This window comes from Sinohyriopsis cumingii, chromosome 12, assembly GCF_028554795.1.
Source record: "Sinohyriopsis cumingii isolate HCF-2022 chromosome 12, ASM2855479v2, whole genome shotgun sequence".
Lineage (NCBI taxonomy): Eukaryota > Metazoa > Mollusca > Bivalvia > Unionida > Unionidae > Sinohyriopsis > Sinohyriopsis cumingii.
The window spans coordinates 41,073,831-41,099,561 of NC_142972.1; the positions used below are offsets into that span (position 1 = coordinate 41,073,831).

General features: G+C 32.9%; 1 protein-coding gene across 1 annotated transcript in view; it reads left to right on the top strand.

Annotated features, from left to right (window-relative positions):
- Positions 1-25,731, top strand: part of LOC149786319 (protein O-mannosyl-transferase TMTC1-like) — a 138,938-nt gene that overhangs the window by 45,896 nt on the left and 67,311 nt on the right. The window contains exons 4-8 of the mRNA XM_089976720.1: positions 1,037-1,213; positions 1,640-1,712; positions 4,358-4,461; positions 17,160-17,349; positions 24,540-24,670. Coding sequence (XP_089832846.1) covers positions 1,037-1,213; positions 1,640-1,712; positions 4,358-4,461; positions 17,160-17,349; positions 24,540-24,670 — 675 coding nt within the window. The remainder of the gene's footprint in view (positions 1-1,036; positions 1,214-1,639; positions 1,713-4,357; positions 4,462-17,159; positions 17,350-24,539; positions 24,671-25,731) is intronic.

Here is a 25,731-nt window from a genome sequence, read left to right on the forward strand (position 1 = left end):
CACATCAGTACCTTACTATCATTTGGAATACCTTTGGAACTCATTAAGGTTACTTTAAACAATTGGAATTGATAGAACATTGAAAATGTTAGAAAGTTATTCACCATATTGTAAGTTATTTTTAATTTTTTTACTTTATATTTTAAGGAAAAAATTAATATTTTCAATGATACAAAACTAGGTGGTTTTCCTCTTTCCTTTTACTTGTTTTAAGACCATAGAGTCATAACAAACCTGTTAGGTCTGACAAGATCTTTCCAATGATTATAAGAGAATGTAAGGAACGAAGTCACTTCTTGTCTTATGGTGATAATGCTGTGTCAAGGTCTCATCTGAAGCATTTAATCTTACATAAGCAGTAATAGTTTTAAATGTTGTTTTTGTTTGCTTTTTGGCATTATTTGTTCTAGAGGAGGGGAGTTAGGGAGAGTTAACCTGCATGCAAATTAAATCAGGAGACCTGTAGCTTTACTCTCCCAAACATTTCCATTGCTGTTTACTTTTTGACACTGAACAAAAATATAAGTTAGGTCAATAATTCCCTTGCATATAGTTGTGCTGTCACAAAATGTGTAACATATATGCATTATTAGTGGTACTAGAGTATGCTAGTGTCTAAAAAGGAACACAGTGACCTACTTTTCATATTTCAGGTACAGTTTGATTTTGCATTAGCATGTAAGTTTATATCTCCTATACTCTTGCCTCTCTAGATATAAAAAATTCTAAGTGTTTATCTTATGAATACCACACTTGTGCAGTAAAATTAGGCCACTATGACGTACTTTGTTATGCTAGAAACTAATTCAGTTATTTGCATTTAGAGTCTTATATCCAACTCTCTTGCCAGTACTGTCAGAGAACTTTGCACATTCTTAGGGAGAACTTATGTATTGGCTTGCCAAAAGTAGGTCACTGTGAACTACATTTTATACTTACTATCTGCTAATGGTGAAACAAAATTGCTCCTGTTACACTCATACCAGCTTTATTTCTCATCATAAAATATTTCAGAAGTATTGTTTCATTGTTTCAGATCTCTCGATGTCCCATGCTCCCTTCACAATATTCCAGTTGTTTGCAACATGTTCCTATTTGTGTGTTCCATACTGTTTGGTGGTACAGCAATGCTGTGCAAAGAGCATGGAATCACAGTCCTTGGGTTCTGTGTGGCATTTGATGTTCTTGTCTGCAGCAGGAAATGTGTTCTCAGGTAGTAAAGAAATGTATATTTTGTACCCAGTTAGAATGAAGATGGAAGCCTCTGGTTACAATATAAATAATGCAACCTATAAATTAGAGTGAAGATGGAAGCCTCTGGTTACAATATAAATAATGCAAACTATTTATAAGAAACTCCAGCAGGCTCAGTAAAATTTAACAGAATTTAAAAAATAAACCAGAATAAATGAATACATTACATTTCTTGGATTTCAATCATCACATCACCAGTCTGGAAATAGGTTGTATCTAAGTTAAATGTTATTAGTGAGACCATTTATTGTATCTAATTACAGTTTATTATACCTAATCCACTAATTCATGGACTAGCAGAGCATAAAAAGGTATTCATAATACACTGTAACATGTTTTACTAAATACCCATCAAATTCAATGTTTTTCTTTTCATTCATTTCAGGTCTATTGAAGCCAAAGTAATAAATGCAGACTGCTTCCCTTTACTGAAAAGAATTGTTGTCATGGGTTGTGCTGTAAGGTTCTCTTTTTTCACTGGGGTGGGTGGGTAATATTCTGTAATAGCTGAGAGCTGTCATGAGGCAATAAGGCACCATGTGTAAAACATATATTTGACATATCCCCCCACCTGTATTCAAATTTCCAAAACATGTAAAGAGCAGTAAATTTGCTTTATTCTATCAGAAATACCCTCAAATATCTGGCTGAATTTCCCAATAAAAAGATCTTCATATGAAGAAAAAACAAATGTTTTCTTTCATTTTAGATCCCTTGTTTGATTTATTCATCCCTTTTCTTGTCTGATTTGGCACCCATCTGATAACTGCTCATTGTGCAGCCTACTGTTTGCATATAGTTAGTATGTGCCAGCCCTGTGTACTAGATAAATCCTGTTACTATTTGAAAGGTGGGCACATCAGTTTTCCAGCTGCCTGTACAACAAAGCTATTAGCCTATTAGCATTGAACAGGAAGGTTTCAGTTTGTTAAGTGATGGGGATAATTCACTTTGTCACTTCACAACTGAGGTATCAACATTCAGAATGGAACCATATAATCCAGTGGTATAACTACTTATATGTTATAATACACAATGGCCATCAAATGAGACCATATTTATATATTGGGATGGACACTGGTCACTAAGTGGTCTAAAATGATTGCCATTATTGATCACTGTCATCAAGCCTGTGTCTGCTTGGGTTTAAGTCTTATGCTCAAATAACGTGGCATTGTGTAGCCTATTGTGTGCTGAAAAATGGAGTTAAATCCAAAACAACAACAACTTATTTGGAATATGCCCCTTCTACACACCACTGTTACAATTCAGACAATATATATATATAGACACACACACGCATTACTGGTAATGATTCAATATCACAACAGTTTCCTTGTGTCCTGAGCTAATTAAGCTCGTTATCAGTGGGTAGAAACAAATAACATCCACAAGGCACTAAACACAAGAGTGGGAAGAGAAAACCTGGACTGATAGATATTTGAATCACAGGGGAGAGTCTAGAAACAAGAGTTAAATAGTGGAGAAATCAGGAGAAATAATTGAAAAATGGTCTCAAGAAGAGAAAACTACAGTCCATTTGCATCGTTGGCGAAAATTTAAAGCAAAATTGTATAACAATAAACTCCACCATATTTAATGTATGATCATGGAGAACCTGTATAATTTAATTGCAAACAATGTAAACATTGCCATCTGTATAATATTAAGACATGACATCTGCATGATATTAAAACACAATGTCTGTATAATATTAAAACATGACATCTGTATAATATTAAAACATGACATCTGCATGATATTAAAACACAATGTCTGTTTGATATTAAAACATGACATCTGTATAATATTAAAACATGACATCTGTATATCAGAACATGATGTCTGTATGATATTAAAACATTACATCTATATGATATTAAAACATGACATTTTTATGATATTAAGACATGACATCTGTATGATATTAAAACATGATGTCTGTATGATATTAAAACATGACATCTGTATGATATCAAAACATGATGTCTGTATGATATTAAATTAAAACATTACATCTATATAATATTAAAACATGATATCTGTATGATATTAAATCATGATGTCTGTATGATATTAAAACATGAAGTCTAAATGATATTAAAACATTACATCTATATAGTATTAAAACATGTATGACATTAGATTTTGGAACTTGAGTATTCTGTATGACATTGGGTTTTGGAACTTGAGTATTCTGTATGACATTGGGTTTTGGAACTTGAGTATTCAGTATGACATTGGGTTTTGGAGCTTGAGTATTCTGCATAACATTGGGTTTTAGAATTGAGTATTCTATATGACATTGGGTTTTGGAACTTGAGCATTCTGTATGACATCGTGTTTTGGAACTTGAGTATTCTGTATGACATTGGGTTTTGGAACTTGAGTATTCTGTATAACATTGGGTTTTAGATTTGAGTATTCTATATGACATTGGGTTTTGGAACTTGAGCATTCGGTATGACAGGGTTTTGGAACGTGAGTATTTTGTATGACATTGGGTTTTGGAACTTGAGTATTCTGTATAACATTGGGTTTTAGATTTGAGTATTCTATATGATATTGGGTTTTGGAACTTGAGCATTCGGTATGACATAGGGTTTTGGAACTTGAGTATTCTGTATGACATTGGGTTTTGGAACTTGAGTATTCTGTATGACATTGGTTTTTTTGGAGTTTGAGTATTCTGTATGACATTGGGTTTTGGAATTTGAGTATTCTGTATTACAATGGGTTTTGGAACTTGAGTATTGTGTATGACATTGGGTTTTTTGGAGCTTGAGTATTCTGTATCACATTGGGCTTGGAACTTTAGTATTCTGCATGACATTCAGGAAAATACAGAACTAAACTAAAAGGATAGGACCAGCTTGGTTGGTTAGTATGTGACTTATATGCCTCAAACACTGCATTATAGTGAACAGCTGTCAAATCTTCCAGAGGAAATGCACATTTTGCCTCAGATCATGCTATGATTTGTAGATTTGACCTCTAATTATAATATTATATGTGAGCTATTTAACATCACTACAAGCTAGAAATATTGTTTTCTTGTTGCTTGCAACTTTTTTCAGTTACAGGTTACCTTTTTCTGTTACAGTTTACCTTTATGTTATCCTTGAGACTGTGGATGCTGAATGGGGATCTCCCTCCATTTTTAAAACAGGACAACCCAGCCTCATTTTCTGATTCTCTGTTAACCAGGTTAGTTAGATTTGTTCCCTTTTGTTATTTTTGTTCTTTCAAAGAAGCACGTGATTATTATTATAAGTCTGCATGTATGTACATAAATGTACAATTCCTTTAAGTTCTAAACATTTATGGACACACACACACACACACACACACACACACTGACAGAGGTCATTTAGATTTTCATAGGTGTAAAATTTGCCAACACTTTTGGAGTTTTGATCTTGCCCCTCATAATGGAAATAAGGGGATAGGAATGATTGTATATGCCACCAGATTTCAAATAACTACAGATTGTTTGTCTCACTTGAATTGAAGAGACCAGTGAGATAAATGACCTGAGTGTCAATACATGCCAGACTGGCATACCTGCATGGAATGATCCAAATGTGACTGGCACATTTCCACGGAATGATCCAAATGAGACTGTCATATCTCCAGGGAATGATCCAAGTGAGACTGGCATATCTCCAGAGAATGATCCAAATGAGACTGGCATATCTTCAGGGAATGATCCAAATGAGACTGGCATATCTCCAGGGAATGATCCAGATGAAACTGTCACATTTCCAGGGAATGATCCAAGTAAGACTGGCATATCTCCAGGGAATGATCCAAGTGAGACTGGCGTATCTCCAGGGAATGATCCAAGTGATATTGGCATGAATTTGGTGTGAGCTTGATATTTTATGATCAACCAATCACAAGAGACTTTACTTTTGCAAGACATTTTTGGACTGATTGATTGTAAAATTTGATCATGTACTCTGAGTTTCAAATGTTCTATGATCTAAATGTTCTACCCCTCCCTGTTCCCTCTCATTTAATTTAGTTTTGTGGTCATTACAACAAAACTATTGTGATCCATGCCCCATAACCATATATACACTTCCTAGACATGAAAGATAAATTATACATGCAGCTGGCATTTATGCAAGAATCCAGCCACTCTCCCAACCATTAGGTCAATAATAATAATAATAATAATAATAATAATAATAATAATAATAATAATAATTGGAAATCAAAATTAGAGCATACATATTATACTAATATTTTATTTATATGACATTCAAACAGATACACATATGTTTGTTCCAATGGAGCTTAAGGTTGAATTTAAAAAAAACTATGAAAAGAGGGAGTGAACTCTTTGCATCCCATCCCTATTGTGACCCCTACAAAATGTAGTTCTGCATCTTTTTTAGCTATTCACAATCCTTTGTAAATTATTAATCTACTTCCCTTTTTGAGCTTCTATGTTCATTCATATTGATCAAATAAATAAAAGAGATGACTAGGATTTAAAAATGAGAATTGGTTCAGATTAAGAACATAGAGCATTATAAATGTTGCTTGACTAGAATCTCAGTGCAAGTTCAGCCATTTGATTACTAGCAAGTACATCAAAATGAGTGGGGAATCATTCAAGCAGACTTCCAAACCAACAAGAGATAAATAAAACATTTAAAGCTATTTATAGTTGATCCAAGTCATTATTATGCTTTACTGTCCATTGCTGTTGACCCTAAAAGTGTTTTTATCCTCTCTCTTTCTGTTGGTCAGTTTGATTGCCATCTTTACAATCATAGGTTCAGAAACACTGCTGCCTGCCACTGGCAAAAACATTCACCACACTCCTTTCTCACATCACCCATGGCTTCTCATGATGGTCCAGAGAGAGAGAGAGAATTGGATTGAGAGGCAGTAAAACTTACACCCACCCCACCATCACCCACCCAGACTCAGATTAGATCATTCTTAATCAAGGAGCTAGATACTACAAGAATGGAAATAATAGATAAAAAAATAGGATGCCATCTCCAAAGCCCTAGAAAAAGTGGTATCAAAGGAATATATAGAACAAAAAACTAAATGAAATTGTTACTCAAGCTGGATTGAAGGATTCTCTAGAAAAGATGAAACAAGAATTAAAAAAGAAATACTTCAAAAGAGATTGAGGATCAGTGGAATGAGTTGGAAAATTACACAGAGAAATTTTCAAAAACAAAGCAGGAGAATAAGTCTTTACCAGAAAGAATTGATAAGTTTGAGACAGAAAAAAATGGAATATGAGTTGTGAAGGCTTCACTGAAGAAGAGACTGGATAACCTGGACCAGTATATCCAGAATTAAAATATTAGACTGTATGGGATAGGCGAAGGATGAAACCCTTCAACAGAGTATGGACAAGATCATATCTTTTTATAAAAATAAACACAACATCAGTATTGGACCTGGAGACATTAGTGTAGCACACAGACTGGGTATCCTTGATGATAATGTAAGCTTTTGACACTTTCTCATGGAATTTTATATAGAAAGTGCTTTCTTTCTTTAATTTTAGTAAACAAATGAAATATTGGATATATATATATTCTGTAGAAATGCAAAAGTATGCATGACTCAGAATGAATTTGCATCAGTTTTTTATTTCTTATTTATTTTCATCTTATTTATTTTTATTGGTAGCAGAAATGTTAGGAATTATGATTTGGAACAATAATGATATTAAAGGCATATTCATAAATGGATATGAAAATAAACTGGCTCCTAATAGATGGATTTGTATGCCTCAGTAGAAATGTTAAACACATTTGCATGCATGTTGAGACTAAAGGTGAATATCTGCAAACCAAAAGTGATAAAAATAAGGGCATTAAAAAATTCAAACACACAGATGTATACAGATTTAGAATTTGATTGGTTTTCAAATTTTTCCCAATTAGGAGCTGAGTTATCTGAGAATACAGAAGACATTGTTGACATGAATTTTGAAAACGAAATTCAAGATGAACAAAAACTGATAGGGGAATGGGATCTAAGAAAATTAACAATACATGGGAGAATTGTTGTTCTAATATCAACAGCTTTATCTAAACTGAATCATTTATTCTTCATGTTACTAAATCCAACAGCAAGTATTCTAAAAAGAATGCAAAAAAGTTTTTTAAATTTATGTGGAATAACGATCCTGATAAAATAAGTACAACTTATTTAATTAGCTAGAAGGTGGATTGTGCATGAAGCATCAATCATCTTTTATCAAATCTGGAAAAAATGTCTTGGGTAAAGCACCTGCTGACTAATTATTCTGAATGGAAAAAGATAATAGACTATTTTCATGATAAATACATTTTGTCCTATTACATATTTTTTCAATTAAATGATTTGCCGATATTGAGATTATCCAAAAATATTTTTAACAATTGTTTTGGACAGATGTTCTTTTAGCATGGGCAAAATTTATAATAATATAAAAAGATAAAACCTTCCTTGAAATTTTATAGGAGTGTGTATGGGAAAAAATATAATTATTAACAACAGACCAGTTTTGTATCGATTGTGGCTGTCAAATATGGTAAAATTTATATATCATTTCTTGAATGAACAAGTTTAGACTTATCATATGAAAAATGTTGTGATCTATATGATTTTTCACCCCATATTATTGCACAATATTACAGTATTATAAGTGCAATCAGAAAATATTTAAAAAGATTAAATTTGCAACATGAGAAAAAAATCTGCATCCTTTTTTCCTGAAGAATATTAAAGTTGAAACTTGAAAATGACTTATGTACCACACACAAAGGTATGTATATATTGTTTATGTGTCAACATCTTTTTATATTACTACATCTTCAGACATATTTCTTGGGTCATGTTGTAAAATCAGATTTATCTCTTGATGATGTTATGATGAGACAATGAAGATACTTGAGTAAACACGCTTCTACATAAATTTGAATTTTATCATTAAACATCCTGCTTAAACTATTTTATTTTTTTTTCTTGTAAGATGTTTTGTGTCCCATATAGTTGAAATTTAATGAGTACAATACATAAAAAAATGACTGCCTCAGATGTGGGAGTCATGGGTTCAAAATCTGACAAAGTCATACCAAAGACTTATAAAAATGGTACTAACAGCTGTCTCACTTGCACTCAGCATTAAGAGGTTAGTGTTAGGACTGGTCGGCCTGGTATCAGGATAATATGATTGGGTGGGACATGATGCTACATGCCTGCAGCATGATGTCCCAGTGCTAGACATCACTATAAACGTCCACACTGCAGACATCGTAATGATATGATCGAAAATGTTAAAGCTACATTAAAAATCGCACAAACACATATGACAGATGATTTTGTAGAATTCATGTAATAGGTTATTAGGCTTACACAGATGGAGAACTGCTAATGCAGAGATTGTAAAAGACAACTTTGAAGAACCAGAAAAAAAGTGTATTTTCTCTGCAGAAAACAATATTACACAGTGAGAACAATATATTAGTGTCTTGTGACAATAATGATGTACAAAAATTTCACCACAGCTGTTATAACAAATTGGAAAAATGTACAAAATAACTTTATTTTAAAGGTGTTTTCTTCATATTTTTATTTAATACTTGAATATTTAAAAAAATATGTATTTTATCTATATATGGAACAAGGAGTCTGAAATCAAGAATTCTTTTATTTATATCTTATCTCATATTTTTACTTCTTGACAATGAGAAACATTTATACAGTAGAACCTGTCTTGAAAGACCACATCTTCTGCCAAACAATCATGGTCTCTCAAGACAGGTGGTCTCTCATGATAGGTCACAATAATATATAATGAATAAATTTGTACGGTTAAGAATCTGGTCTTGAAGATAGGTGGACTGTCATGACAGTTCACAACAGTATATAGTCAATAACTCTGTGCAGTTGAGAAACTAATCTCTTAAAACAGGTGGTCTCTGAACAGAGGTCTTTTAAGATTGGTTTTACTGTACGTGTAATATGGTTTCTGTTCATTAATTATTAATTAATAAGGTGAGGTTTTATGTAGAATTATGGCATGTTTTTAATGGAACATTACATTGCCTCAGTAAAATGGAACCTCACTTAAATGGCAGAACTTGTGTGACTTTCATGAACAGTGTTATCAAGGGGTCACTACCTGTGGAACTACTGATTAGAACTTCTGATTTCAAGTTCCAGGAAGTTCTTCATGATTTGAATCAGCTTTTATGATCAACATTTGAAGGTTTGGGATTAATGGAACCTCACTTAAATGGCAGAACTTGTGTGATTTCAGTATTTGAAGGTTTTTGAAGGTTTGGGATTGCATTGACTAACAAATTTGGTGGACTATTAGTATCTAAATGACTAAGCTGTGAGTCACACTTTTACTAACACAGCCAATCTATATATGCACTGAAAACATAAAAATAATGTTCTAATGGAGATGGTGGTGACAGTAATATGATGGTGAGGTTAGTGGTTTTTGTTGATTATAATGGTGATGTTCATCATTTAAAAAATAGGGCAATTGAAGGACTGACCAGAAAGAATCAATTTATTAATTATTTGAAAAAGGTTAAATATTATTGTTATATCCCAGGTCTACTTCCACCTTCAAACTTTTACCTTTATCCTTTGGATGGAACATTTTCTTTTGGCTTTCATATTTGTACCTGTAATTATCACCTGGATTCAGAATATAGCTATCAGATCATAGAACTGACAGCAGTATTTTTCAGCTTGATATATTTGTTTGGACCTGGTGTTAGAGTAGAAAATAGAGAAAAGGTTTAATTTTCATTTATCTCATTTGAAAGCACAATATTGATAAATAGAGCTTTTCAGAGGGGGGGGCCAGAGTGGCCAAGTGGTCTAAAGTGCTCTCCATTACGGATCACTGCCATCTCACCTCTGTCTGCGTGGGTTCAAGTCTCAGATTCAGCCAATATGGGTATGTGAGAAAGCTTGCCAGTAACTTCTCGTAGGTCGGTGGTTCTTTCCAGGGTTTTCCCGGGTTCTTCCTCCACCATTAATACTGGCCACCATGTATAGCCTATTGTGTGCTGAAAAATGGCATTAAACCCTATAACAACAACCTTTTCAGACAGAATCCTCTATTCTCTTCTTTTGATATGAATCATCTCCATTTTATTTCAAGAAAAACAATGACATGAAGGCATTAATATACTGCCATATAAAATTAAGACCCTAACCTGAGGACTGCTGATCACTGCTCTCACTAGCAAAGGCATGCAGTATTGTGCAGTTAGGATCTAATTTATGTCACTAGCCGACTGCCACCATATATCATATATGTATTCAAATAATTATAGCTTTGAAATTTCTCAACCATTTGCCATGAAATCTTCAGTACAAAATTAAAAGGATGACCCTAATTCACAAGGGGTATTGAATACCAGTGTAAATTACTCTGAGTTTACATCGTGTTATCTTAATGAGTGGGTGTTGTTATCTCTGCTCTGGTGACATGCCATTTATCTAATAAAGAAATTAATGTATTAATAAAATTGAAAAAATGAAATATACAATTTAGAATCAGAATAATTGAGCTGAGAACTTGTTGTAGATATGGAGATAACCAACTAATTTAATGTCAGATACATCATTATAGTTAAATTCAGAATGTTAATTAGCAAGGTTTTGAAGATTACAGTTTTACTTGGATAGACTTGTTAATCTGTAGCACTGTCGATTTGATTTGTAGTAGATGTATATATTAGAACAACACTTTGAAATGAGAGGATTAACACAGAGACATAGAGACAAATTGAAATGCAGTTACTGTGAGGCTGGTTTTTCTGATGTACCATACTTTTTTATGTATACCTCACTATAAAGTCCTTCAATATACCACTACCCTTTTATAATGAAGGCATGTTCATTTCAACTTATTTGAATTTTGCCTTAACATTACTACTCAGAATATTTCACTTGTATCTGTTTCCTGAAAGGAATAAAATATGTTATTTCACACCATTAAATATTCACTTGTTGCATGCTTATGCATTATAAAACCATATCCTTGTTGTAACATACCTCAGTATAAGACTTCCTTCCTTTCAGTTTTTCTATGAACAGCGCTATAAAGAGAGGGTACTTATAACATACATGTTTCCATGTGCATGAAGCATAGACATAGCTCTGCCTTGTATAATTTGTCAGAAGATCAGAGTCTGTACTGGTTACTTCAGACCACGAAAAGAACGAACAGCAAAAATTTTAGTCAGTGAGTCACAGCAAAAACTCTGGTCTGTTAGTGACAACAAAGACTCTGGTCTCTCAGCAACCACAAAGATTATGGTCTGTAAATGACTGCAAAGACTGGTCTGTCAGTAGCTGCAAAGGCTCTGGTCTGTCAGTGCCCAATGTGTTACAGCAAATCTTGGTCTATGCTGTACAAAGATCAGTGTGACCCTTCCCTTCCCCTCATCATACAGCGGCTCTGAGGCAGCCAACCTGGGCTACACTGGGCAGGCATCAGACCTACTGGTACAACCTTTGGATTACACTCTACCAACTGAGCTGTTGTGGCTTTCTGGTTCAGTATGCAAATTAACATGTCAATACAGTATTCAATTTTGTCTAGCTAAATGAGACCTAACTTTAATTCTACATGTACTGAACAACTTTTTTAATACTGTATAAATCTTACATGACAAATGCAAGGTTGAATGAGTATAAAAATAAGTTTTGCTGTTCTAAAATTTAAATAAAGTGGACTGAATTGACTATCCAAAAATTTCAATAAATTTGACTGTGAGTTGACTGTCCTAAAATTCAAATAAATTTGAATATGAGTTGATAGTCCTAAAATTTGAATAAAGTTGAATATGAGTTGACTGTCCTAAAATTTGAATAGTTCAAGTTAACTGTGCACACTTCAGTGTAAGAAATGACATTTCAGCTGAAGGTTTCATCAATCAATCAAGTATTGAGTGCAAGAGAGATTCCAATGACCACTATAATAACCAATTAAATTGTCACCTAGATGTGAATCATTATGACAGACAAGAATTTGCCCTTCTGATTATGGTGAACAGAAAGAATTCACAAATATACTGGTATTCATCAATGTTCATGGCAACCAATCAAATTGTCACATTGATTCACATTATGTAATTAGACAGCATGACAAGAATGCCCTTCTGATTAGGGTGAACAGAAAGAATTCACAATATACTGGCATTCATTCATGTTCAAGGTTTTACATATTCCTACTTCAAAAAAATAATGAATGCTTAAAATTCTGGATTTTGAAAGCGGTAATGTTGTGTCCACAGAATCATAATTGTTTGTTAGGTCTAACTTTGTGTTTTGGAGCCACCATAAATCAATGAACATTGGTATCCTTTGAAAAATAATGACATCAAAATTCAACTGTAAATTCAACATTCTTCATGCAGTTTTTATGACACTTTCACAATACAAGTATGATGGGTTTTGTTTTTTTTGTTTCAGTCACTTGGAAAATTTTAAAATCAAAATACAGGTTTTAAAGAAATAGATAATAAATGAGTTGGTGTTCTCCACTTCCAAAAGGAAAGTTGAAATATATCAGCTTAAGTGTATTGTATTTATGTAAGCTGGCACTACTTCTGGAAAAGTTTTCAGGGAAAAGTGGGGAGTGGGTGGGGGTTTATCACATGTATTTAGATGTAGATCTCAGATTGCTTTACACACAATGTGAGTTCAGTGTATTCTAGATTATTCATGTTCCTGAAATGGGAGGAAGCAACTGAGGTGAATGCATGGTAGAAATATGATATCCTGATTTTTGTATACAATATAAAATAATTAAGCCGTCACATTTTCAGAGTACGCCTTTTTTAATGGATGAATTGAGACATCTAGACTGTATCACTGCAATATTTTGAAATCATTGACCTTGAAATGATGGACCTTGTTGAAATCCTTTCAGTACATACAGCATTCAGATCAAGTCCTTTATTATATAATCAGTCTAAAGCTAACATACAAAGGGATCATCGTTAATGGTAACGACTTCCTTATTGCCTGTCATTTTTCATTCATTCTATTTTATCTATAAAACATCAATCTATACAGATTATATCATTTTCATACGTCAAATTATGGTTTAGACAAACTTTCATTCTTATTAAAACTTTGCTAAGTTTTGTACATGAGCTGAAAGCAAAATTTTATAATTTTTATGTATCATTATTGGTACATTCAGAGAAATAATTAATAAAATGTGCACAAAAATTACAGACAGTACAGTCAGTTGGTAGAAAACTGGGTTTATAATCCAAGGTTTGCAGGTTTGAAAGACAGCTAGGCCACCCCAGGTTGGTTTCCTCTATGTGTCTTTGGAAAAGTCACTTACTGGTAGCTCCCATTTCTTTAGGGGGAGTCATGGTGGTTCAGTGGTTGGCAAGCCGGACTCAGAAAGGTTTGGGTTCAAATAATATCTTTGGATTAGCTCAGGTTGGTTGCCATGGTGAGCTCTTAGACAATGTCTAATTATTTCTGTAGTAAGTAACCTACTTGCATTGCTGTCAACACCAAGTCATACCCACTTCCATGGAATGATATAGCCAATAATGTTTTTAAAGTGCCATTAAAAACCAAACAACTTGAGAGAAGAAAAAAATGAATAGTACGGGCATCACTGGCTAAGTACCCTGAATCCCTACATTGTAATAATAATCACTTAATTATTGGTGAAAAGTAGATGTAGGTCGACCGTAAATTTCTTGCCCATTTTAATGATATAACTGAAAATTCAGGTAAAAATGCGATGCTGCAATAGTATCAGCATAGTTCAATGAAATATCATGTCTTGGTTATGAATCTTTTTAAAAAGTTGTTGATTATGCACAAAGTTGGATAAATCCATGAAAATCTAATGACACTAATGTCTTCTGATTTACATTATTTTACTGCACTTTATCATATGCAAAACAAATTACCAAAAACTGTCTGCTTGTGATTGAAATATCAATAAAATACACTGTCTGAAAAATAAATAGAAAAGTACATTCAGAAAATTCATTAAATAAATCTTGCCTGTGTGGTAGACCCTTACAGTGATGACTAATCTATCAAATGCATACACTTTAAGTTCTTAACAGTTGAGTGATTTTCCTTATGCATGACTGATTGATGTTGATCTCCTAAGTCGCACTATATTTATTTAACTACAGTGGTCTCCATCTTATAAGGCCACCAACTCTGCACTGAAAACTTTACCATATAAATGGGATGGCAGGGAATCAAATTGTAAAATTATCCTATTTTGGTGTCAGGATAGCTTTCCTGCCATCAGGGGTCTCTCAAGAGGGACATGTGCCACTGTATTGTGTTAGGCCCAGGGGACCAGAATTTAGACTTTTGGTGGAAAGTTGGTGTGAACTTATCATGTTGGGAAAAGATTTCTTAAATGGACAAAAAGCCAAAAATAAATTATTTGCACCTGGGGTTGGAGTGAGGGTGTGCTTATCCTGAAGCCTGGGCTTATTGTGGGACAAACATAGTAATAGTTTTGATACACTTTCCTTTCAGGTGACTCCTCTTGAATTCCAATAAAAAAGACTTAAGAGTTTTTCTCACATAATCAAACAAGCAACACATGTTACTGATCCTGAATCAACTTATTCATGAGATGTCTTGAGTTATAAGCAATAAAAAACAAATTATGACCCAACACGTTATTTCCCAGGTGATATTTGAAGGTTTAGCTGAGTGAAATTCAGAAAAAGTTCTGCATTTAAATCACATCAGCATAAAAGAGGATTTCGAATGACTGCATTTTGACTGATTGCTTTGAACCTATGGTGAAATTTATTAGTTTCATTTACCAACACTTTTATGCCTGATTTAACTGTGTCAAACTGAAACCTTTTCCTGCCAACAACTCCAAATCTGTTTGCTTCTGACCCCATTATATCCACACCAATCATTAAAATGGTTTCACATATAAAGTTTGAGTTTTTCTGTCTTAAGTTAATTGTAGAAATGTAAGTTACAAATCACTTTTCTCCAGCTGTAAGCAACAGGAAGTAAAATTTATTTTTAAAATATCTATGTTATATACACAACATAAAAAAGAATAAAACTTCAAAGTTTGTTTGTAGAGTAGAATTACATAGTCAACATTCAGCAATTAAAAGAGGCACCATATTTGAAGTATAACTTGTTATTCATGTTCTTTTAGGAAGAATAATCAATTTTACTTTTCTACAGGAGGGAATGCAATTCATATAAAACAAACTGACCATATATTTTAAGGATTTTATATTTTTTACCTTTATAATTTATTTTATACACATTGTATGGCTTTTTACTGTTCCGGTAGCCTAAGTGGTTTAAGCGACTGCCCTTGATGCAGGTGGTCACGGGTTTGATCCCTGGCCAAGTCATACCAAAAACTGATGAAAATGGTACCAGCAGCTGCCACACTTGGTATTCAGCATTAAGCAGTTAATGTTAGGACTTACCGGCTTGGTGTCAGGATAATGTGACTGGGTGGGACCTGATGCTACATGTCTGCAGCATGATACCCCAGTGCTAGACATCACTATATGCTTCCACACTGCATGCATTGTAGCAATATGACTGAAATTTTTTTAAAGCTATATTACAATACTAAATCACACACACACACACACACGCACACACACACCCCTACCTCTTTATATCTTAATTTTTATACATCTTATGGCATTTTAATATCTTGTACTTCATGCTTATATTTATTAAGAAGGGTTTATTTTCTGACTTTTCTTTGCAGTTTTTTATTTCTGCATTTTTAGAACTTTACATTTAATTGGCACCATATATGTAGCCATTATTGTGCTTAGGTGCCTTGAAATATTAGTACATATATATTTATACCTTTTTGTACAGTTTATTGTATTAATGTTCAAGCATATTTGACTGAAATCTGTATAATTGACAACAGTTAATTTATACCCTGTCTTTGAATATGGGAATAATGATGTGACAAGCCATTAATTTAGATTTTATGGGCTAATGTTATTTCTCTGTACAATGTTTCCACCTAGTGAAAAATGATTCTTATTTCTCTTGACATTAAATTTAGTAGTGATGGCCCAGTGAATGACTATATTTTGCAAACTTTTTTTTTATATCATCATCTATGCAACCAGTTATCATCTATGAAACCAGTTATCATCTATGCAACCAGTTATCATCTATGCAACCAGTTATCTGCCTGAGGTGTAGCTGGCATAATACAGGTTCTATAGTAAATCCAGATAGTCATTTCTTTTCTAATTCTTCTGCCATATTCTGTTTAAAAAAGAAAATTGTCATTTTCTTTCTCCTTTATTCTTTCTTTCTCTCTCACACAAACCTTACACTGAATTTTGAAAATGACTGCATGAGTGCTTATATAAACAAGCAAGGATAAAATTAAAATTATAGTAAAATGAGCAGATATAAGTACAGGTTTAGTAAAATAAAAATCATTAAATTCATTTCTAAGTCATGGGAATAAAATTAGTAAAAAAAATAAATTTTGATATTCCAAACCTGTCTTGTAAGATCAATGCTATAATAAGCATTTATATTTAGTCCAATTTTCAACCTTTAATCCATAAACATTTGAAAAATTTTAACCTTGTTTTAATAAAGAGTTTTATTTGAACTAAATAATTTTTTTAATTTAAGTAGAATAAGTTCCAGGTGGATAAATGATATGAGATGAGATCTAAGCTGTGAAAAAGATTTTTTTGTGTGGATAATATCTGACCCAATTTCTAACTTCAAATTTATTTCAAATATACACTCTGCAAAGTTATAGCCCATTTTGACTGCTGCTTTTGAACTTAGAGGCATTCATATTCTGACAGGGGCATTAACTACCATCAATAATTCTCTTGTTGTACTGGTACTATTTTTATCTTCAGGTGTCTGACCTACAGCTACCTATGGAGTTTTAATGCCTGGCTTCTTCTGATGCCATCCTGCCTCTGTTATGACTGGCAAACAGGCAGCATTGCCCTGGTTCAGAGTCTGGGTGATCCAAGAAATATCTGTACAGTTTTTTTCTTTGTGGTGTTGTTTCTGCTTGTACAAAAAAGTTACAAATACTTCAAGGTAAGCTATGCAGCAACTACTGCATATAATTACCAATAACAACTAATAATATTACAATATAGGTTCCAGTAAATTACCAATAACAACTAATAATATTACAATATAGGCTCCAGTAAATTACCAATAACAACTAAGAATATTACAATATAGGCTCCAGTAAATTACCAATAACAACTAATAATATTACAATATAGGCTCCAGTAAACAAACAGCTATTTTGCATATCTAATTGAAAGTTTTTTGACATAATTTAATCTCATTGTTTTTGAAAAATTGCATTTTTGTATTTTATTATAGTAATGATTTATATTGCACAATGTTTGGAACAACTATTGCAATGTTTTATTAATTGCTTATTCTACACTAGTTGGACCAATGGAATTTCAAGTAATAAAAGTCATTCTAGCATTTGGACCAATGGAATTTCAAGTAATAAAAGTCATTCTAGCATTTGGACCAATGGAATTTAAAGCAATAAAAGTCAGTCCAGCATTTGGACCAATGGAATTTAAAGTAAAAAAAAGTCAGTCCAGCATTTGTATTTTGCCTGTTATTCCGATTGTCTGAATATGATTAATCTGTAATAATTTCATCCTAGCTTTGCTCTTTAATAAGAAATTAATAAACCATACTCATATTTCAATAAACAACTAATATCATCACACACTAAGAAAGTCACTCATTCTTTCTTGCAAAACATTTTTTACACCAGAAGCATGATTTTTCATGTCAGTCCTATAATAAAATCTTCAAGATCTCACTGCCAGATTATTTCATTCACAAACTAAACATTAGATGAACCTAGTTATTGAACAAAATATTTAATCCTTTTGAATAATTTCAATAAATCAATCTTATTATGGTGCTGAATAAGTGCATTAAGTCATTGCTATTATTTTGTTGAATGATTTTAATAAATCACTGCTGTTATGGTGTTGAATAACTTCAGTAAATCATTGATATTATAGTATTGAATAACTTCAGTAAATCATTGTTATTATGATGTTGAATAACTTCAGTAAATCTTTGATATTATGGTGTTGAATAACTTCAATAAATCATTGTATTATGGCATTGAATAACTTCAGTAAATCATTGATATTATGGTGTTGAATAACTTCAATAAATCATTGTTATTATGGTGTTGAATAGCTTCAGTAAATCATTGCTGTTATGGTGTTGAATAACTTCAGTAAATCATTGCTGTTATGGTGTTGAATAACTTCAGTAAATCATTGATATTATGGTGTTGAATAACTCAACCAAAACATTGTTATTATAGTGTTGAATAGCTTCAGTAAATTATTGCTGTTATGGTGTTAAATAACTTCAGTAAATCATTGATATTATGGTGTTGAATAACTCAACCAAAACATTGATATTATGGTGTTGAATAACTTCAGTAAATCTTCGATATTATGGTGTTGAATAACTTCAGAAAATCATTGATATTATGGTGTTGAATAACTTCAATAAATCATTGTTATTATGGTGTTGAATAGCTTCAGTAAATCATTGATATTATGGTGTTGAATAACTTCAGTAAATCATTGTTATTATGGTGTTGAATAGCTTCAGTAAATCATTGATATTATGGTGATGAATAACTTCAAAAAATTATTGATATTATGGTGTTTAATAAAAGTCATAGTCTGTTAGATGAAGGTTATATTAATTAAACCAAAACCGTACCTGAAATAAATTCTGATTCTTTTCGAGAATTAATTAATAACTAAATTATTGTGAATTTAAATTATTTTCACAAATATAAATTTTTCTTGTTTCAGAAAGAATGATCTTTTTATTACTTGTTCAGTGTTGTAGACTGGTTGATATTTTTCACAGTTGGAATGATGTGGTTTAGATGTTAGCATGCTGGACTTGTGAACATAAAGGTGTGGGCTTAAATCCTACCATCATATCAGCTTGCTTTGGCTATTGTTGTGTTTTTTCATTTGGCAAGGAACTTGACTCCAATCATCTCAGCACTAGACAGACTACTCATGTAGTTGTGTTTTTTCATTCTGCAAGGAACTTGACTCCAATCATCTCAGCACTAGATAGCCTACTCACATTGTTGTGTTTTTCATTCTGCAATGAACTTGACTCCAATCACCTCAGCACTGGATATCCAACTCATGTTTTTGTGTTTCTTCATTTGTCAAGGAACTTGACTCCAATCACCTCAGCACTTGATAGCCTACTCATGTTTTTGTGTTTTTTCATTTGGCAAGGAACTTGACTCCAATCATCTCAGCACTAAATAGCCTACTCATGCTTTTGTATTTTTTCATTTGACAAGGAACGTGACTCCAATCACCTCAGCACTAGATAGCCTGCTCATGTTTTTGAGTATTATCATTTGCCAAGGAACTTGACTCCAATCACCTCAGCACTAGATAGCCCACTCATGTTTTTGTGTTTTTTCATTTGGCAATGAACTTGACTCCAATCACCTCAGCACTTGATAGCCTACTCATGTTGTTGTGTTTTTTCATTTGGCAAGGAACGTGACCCCAATCACCTCAGCACTAGACAGCCTACTCATGTTGTTGTGTTTTTTCATTTGGCAAGGAACTTGACTCCAATCATCTCAGCACTAAATAGCCTACTCATGTTTTTGTGTTTTTTCATTTGGCAAGGAACGTGACTCCAATCACCTCAGCACTAGATAGCCTACTCATGTTTCTGAGTATTTTCATTTGCCAAGGAACTTGACTCCAATCACCTCAGCACTAGATAGCCTACTCATGTTTTTGTGTTTTTTCATTTGGCAAGGAACTTGACTCCAATCACGTCAATACTTGATAGCCTACTCATGCTGTTGCATTTTTTCATTTGGCAAGGAACGTGACTCCAATCACCTCAGCACTAGACAGCCTACTCATGTTGTTGTGTTTTTTCATTTGGCAAGGAACTTGACTCCAACCACCTCAGCACTAGATAGCCCACTCATGTTTTTTGTATTTTTTCATTTGGCAAGGAACTTGACTCCAATGATTTCAGCACTAGATAGCCCACTCATGTTTTTAGTGTTTTTTCATTTGACAAGGAACGTGACTCCAATCATCTTAGCACTGGATAGCCTACTCATGTTGTTGTGTTTTTTTTTCATTTGACAATGAACTTGACTCCAGTCGTCACAACACTAGATAGACTACTCATGTTGTTGTGTTTTGTCATTTGGCAAGGAACCTGACTCCAATCATCTCAACACTAGATAGCCTACTTATGTTGTTGTGTTTTTCATTCTGCAATGAACTTGACTCCAATCATCTCAGCACTGGATAGCCTACTCATGTTGTTGTGTTTTTTCATTTGGCAAGGAACTTGACCCCAATTACCTCAGGACCAAATAGCCTACTCATGTTGTTGTGTTTTGTCATTTGGCAAGAAACTTGACTCCAATCATCGCAACACTAGATGGCCTACTCATGTTGTTGTGTTTTTTTCATTTGGCAAGGAACTTGACTCCAATCATCACAACACTAGATGGCCTACTCATGTTATTGTGTTTTTTTCATTTGGCAAGGAACTTGACTCCAATCATCGCAACACTAGATGGCCTACCCATGTTGTTGTGTGTTTTTCATTTGGCAAGGAACTTGACTCCAATCATCACAACACTAGATAGCCTACTCATGTTGTTGTGTTTTTTTCATTTGGCAAGGAACTTGACTCCAATCATCGCAACACTAGATGGCCTACTCATGTTGTTGTGTTTTTTCATTTGGCAAGGAACATGACTCCAATCACCTCAGCACTTGATAGCCTACTCATGTTTTTGTGCCATTAAACACTAAACCAAACCAAATTACTATTGGTTCTTTAGTTTTATTGCATATTGCACTACTAAAAAATCTGACAAAAAAATTGCTACCTCATAAATGATAGGAAATTCTGTTTTGGGGAATTTGATAAAATTTCATCAGATCCCCACATTCTTCTATATTTCCTTTAATTAATTAATTATTGGTTATTTTTATTGTTCAGTTGATATTTTCCCAAAACTGGACTTATCTTTGAAATTCTTGAAGTCCAAACAGTGAAAATTGTGCAGAACTGAATTTTGATGAAAATAAATCATGTAAGTCCTTCCTGATTAATGTGGTCATTTCACTAGGGTCTCAAACTGTGTAATATGAAAAAGCAAAACCAACAAGTTTTGTATAACTTAAAATATGAATTTATTTTCCCTAAAATATATCATGAATGAATTAAAAATAACTTACAGCATGGTGAATGAATTCCTAAAACCCTAAAAGTTATATCTATTCCAATACCTTGTTCACCAAATAATCTATCAAAATATTCTTGATCACTTGCTTTGGAAATATCTTAATGTTTGTCAAGCTCAGGTAACTCATCCTTCTTTAAGGACTCTAACCCCTCCTTGGTAGGTTCTGCAATGAAGTACTCTGAAAGCTTTTTGGTCTCAATATAAATATCCCAAATATGTAAAATTAAAACACTAGAGAATAAGAACATTTCAAACCAAGGTGAAAATAGAATTTCAAAAACAGTTATAATGTTTCTCAGAAATATCTAAATCTCTTAAATATTCAAGTCAAATTCAAGTTGATAGCACCCCAGTTTCTTTTGTTATGACTCTTGGGTCTTAAGCTATGTAACATGGGAGAGCAAACCAACAAGTTTTGTATACTTAAAAATATTTTTTTATTTCCCTAAAATACAAATTAAATTTGTTTTCACAAATAACTTACAGTATGGTCAATGAATTCCTAAAATCCTAAAAGCTCTATCTTTTCCAATGTTTCTGAGTAATCTATTTCAATTCCAGAGATATTCCAATAATGTCACTACAGTACTGATGTGTTAACAGTACAGAATAAATCACTGATATACTACCAAAATGTCTTTAAATGAATTTATGGTAATTCCAATACAGCTATTATCAAATTTGTATTTGAATGAATGTCAGAGCACTGCTATTCCAACAAATGAGTATATTAAATAAAGGAATCAATCCTCTCATATATCAGTAACTCTTCCAAGACCAATAGTACTACTAAGAATGCCTAATTCTATGCAATAATTCCATTATACAGAATTCCAATATGTATTAGCCAGAATCCAATACCAGGCTTTGAATGAATCATTGATGATATTTTGAAAACACTTTACCATAAACAAGGGTCAAGTGGTTTACACTAACTAATCAGGTAATAGGTTAGGAACCCTTTTAGAAAACCCATGAGCTCCATTCACAAAAACTCATGTCCTTCTTGGATCACATGATATTTATCTGAACTATCGTACATCTCAACCTGGGAACTTTATGAATTAAACAGTGAACACACTATACATGACTCATATTTAGTGTGAACTTATTATTATAGGACATTAGCATTAAAAATATTAACTAAATGATCCTGTCTAAAAAGTATTTTTAAGAAAAAAATACACATAATATCAATAAACATTACAATTTACAGTGAAATTGCAATAATTACATTTTTGACAAAGAAGATTATCAAGTATTGCTTCAACTAAGCTAAAACTTAAAGGATGTAAAGATTACAGAGCTGAAGTTGCCAGTGAAAAACAACAACCTGTAATCTCAAAGTAAAGAAAACCAAAATCCTTTACCCTCCACAGCAGCTTAGTTGTTAAAGTGTCAGACCCATAATCCAAAGGCTACAGGTTCAATACCCACCCAAGCTAGCTCAGGTTATCTGCCTCAATGTGCATTTGTGAAAACCTCTTAGCTCCCATATCCGATGCGAGACAGCCAGTAATTTGTTAAAAGTGTTGTTATAACCAACTAACCAGCTAACTAGTGAACTCTACCTATATATAACAAGAAACTGAAAATATTGATAAGAAATGCAGAAGGTTAACAAGAAACTTGTACTGAATAGAGTCAATAATAATGCATTTTAAACACCATTACATGGGCAGATATTTAACAAAGATGCAATATATAAGGCCAGCTTAAATGTTATAACATGGGCAGATATTGAACAGAGATGTAATAGATAAGGCCAGCGTAAATGATATTTCATGGGCAGATATTTAACAAAGATGCAATAGATAAGGCCAGCTTAAATGTTATTACATGGGCAGATATTTAACAGAGATGTAATAGATAAGGCCAGTGTAAATGATATTTCATGGGCAGATATTTAACAAAGATGCAATAGATAAGGCCAGCTTAAATGTTATTACATGGGCAGATATTTAACAGAGATGTAATAGACTGAGCCAGTTTGTATTAGAATAAACAGTGACTCAAAAACTGCTATGGGGACGTCCATTAATTATGTCAGCAATTTTTAGGCAATTTTTTACCCCCCCCCCTTGTCAACAACTGTCAAACTTTCAGTGACCCCCCTAATAAAATTATGTCAAAATTTTTTTACCCCCCCCCCCAAACTAACAATATTTTATACGGCTGGCTTTTATGCTAAAAATAGAATTATGGAAATTAAAAGGTCTACAAATAAATTTTAATACATTTTTTTTACTTGTTTAACAGATTTCAAATTGACTATAACACTTTGAATTCATGAAAATAATCAAGACTTTATATTCTAGCTTCTATCATCTTCCCATGGAGAAGCCAAATGTACCTCAATTGTTATAATGGGCATAGTGGCTGATTCATTAATTTCTTCAAATTAATACCATATGTGGTTAAACTGTCTACAGTCTACAATCTACACTGAATAAAAACAAAATATGATGATGCAAGACTATGACTTCCTTGGCAAGAGCTCAACCGGTTTAGGATTAAACTGGTGGGCTGTTGACGGGCGAGCGAGTGTGTGCCATACCAATGCACCAACTAATTTCCTATTTTTAGATTTATTAAATTTATTGTAAAAAATAACATTGTTGATATCAATTTATCTTGAACTCCCCCCCCATGTCAACAATTGTCAAACTTCTTCAAACCCCCTCCCCCCCATTTTGTTGACATAATTAATGGACGACCCCTATCTGGAGATTTATTATTATCAATGATACCTTGCTGCCTTTCTTTTGTTTTGTCCAGTATTACTGCTATAATTGAAGACAGTATGAAATATTTCCAATACTCTTTCAATATGAATGACAAGTTTTATTAGAGTAACCAGTTAAATAATAAGTTGCTATGACCCAATTTCAATACAGTGCTGTAAGAAATGAATAAGGACTGAACAAAAAATGTGCAATTCTATTTGCAGGAAAAGTACAAGAATAAACCAGATCCTGTTGTGATATCACTGCTTTTAACTGTGTTGCCATTCCTTCCTGCATCAAACATATTCCTCAGGGTGGGATTTGTAGTCGCTGAGAGGGTACTTTATATTCCAAGGTGAGATCTGCTTGAAGTCATCATATAAGATAGAAACAAAATAAACTCTTTCTCCATTGCTATTCCATTTACATCAAATTGTCTAATAGGCTTAAGTACAGCTATTGATGTTTATTACATAAAATTGTCTAATAGGCTTAAGTACAGCTATTGATGTTTATTACATAAAATTGTCTAATAGGCTTAAGTACAGCTATTGATGTTTATTACAACAAATTGTCTAATAGGCTTAAGTACAGCTATTCATGTTTATTACATCAAATTGTCTAATAGGCTTAAGTACAGCTATTGATGTTTATTACATCAAATTGTCTAATAGGCTTAAGTACAGCTATTGATGTTTATTGCATCAAATTGTCTAATAGGCTTAAGTACAGCAATTGATCTTTATTAAGTGCCTGCACACAGCGCAGCTACAGCACGTTTCAACTTCACTTAAAGCACAACTATTGCCTACTGTAAGTACAGCCATTGATAATACAAGTTTCTATTTACCACACCTGTGCAGATTTCAGCCTAACTTAAGATTCTTAATTTTCAGAATTGACTTTGCAGATTCTTAATTTTCAGAATTGACTTTGCAGTTTTCCATACATATTGACATCTATTTGTTTTTCATACAGAGAAGACCACCTGCCTTCTAAATTGAATTTTTTCCCCTTCATACAACAATTTTTAATTTATTGACATTTACTATGCCTAATTACAGACTTGAAGATTGGTTCTGGGGTAAATTTATATGAATTATTCCTTGTTGTACACATTGGTAAGAAGAAAGGCATGCAGACATTATTATATATAATGTTACAAGAATATTATGGTCTTTCTTAATGACACTGTTGTAGGAACCATAAAAATAACCTATTGCTAAAAATGAGGTTCCTAATACAGTGCGACCCTGCTATAGCATGCTCCATTATAACATGAATTTGGATATAACATGACTGTGGCATGGCTCCTGAAATTTCATATATATGTATTTTTCTCATACATGAAAGTTTTGTTTCTTTCTTAAAGGTACAAAAACTTGTAAAATGTTTATGATCATTTTGGGGAAGAGA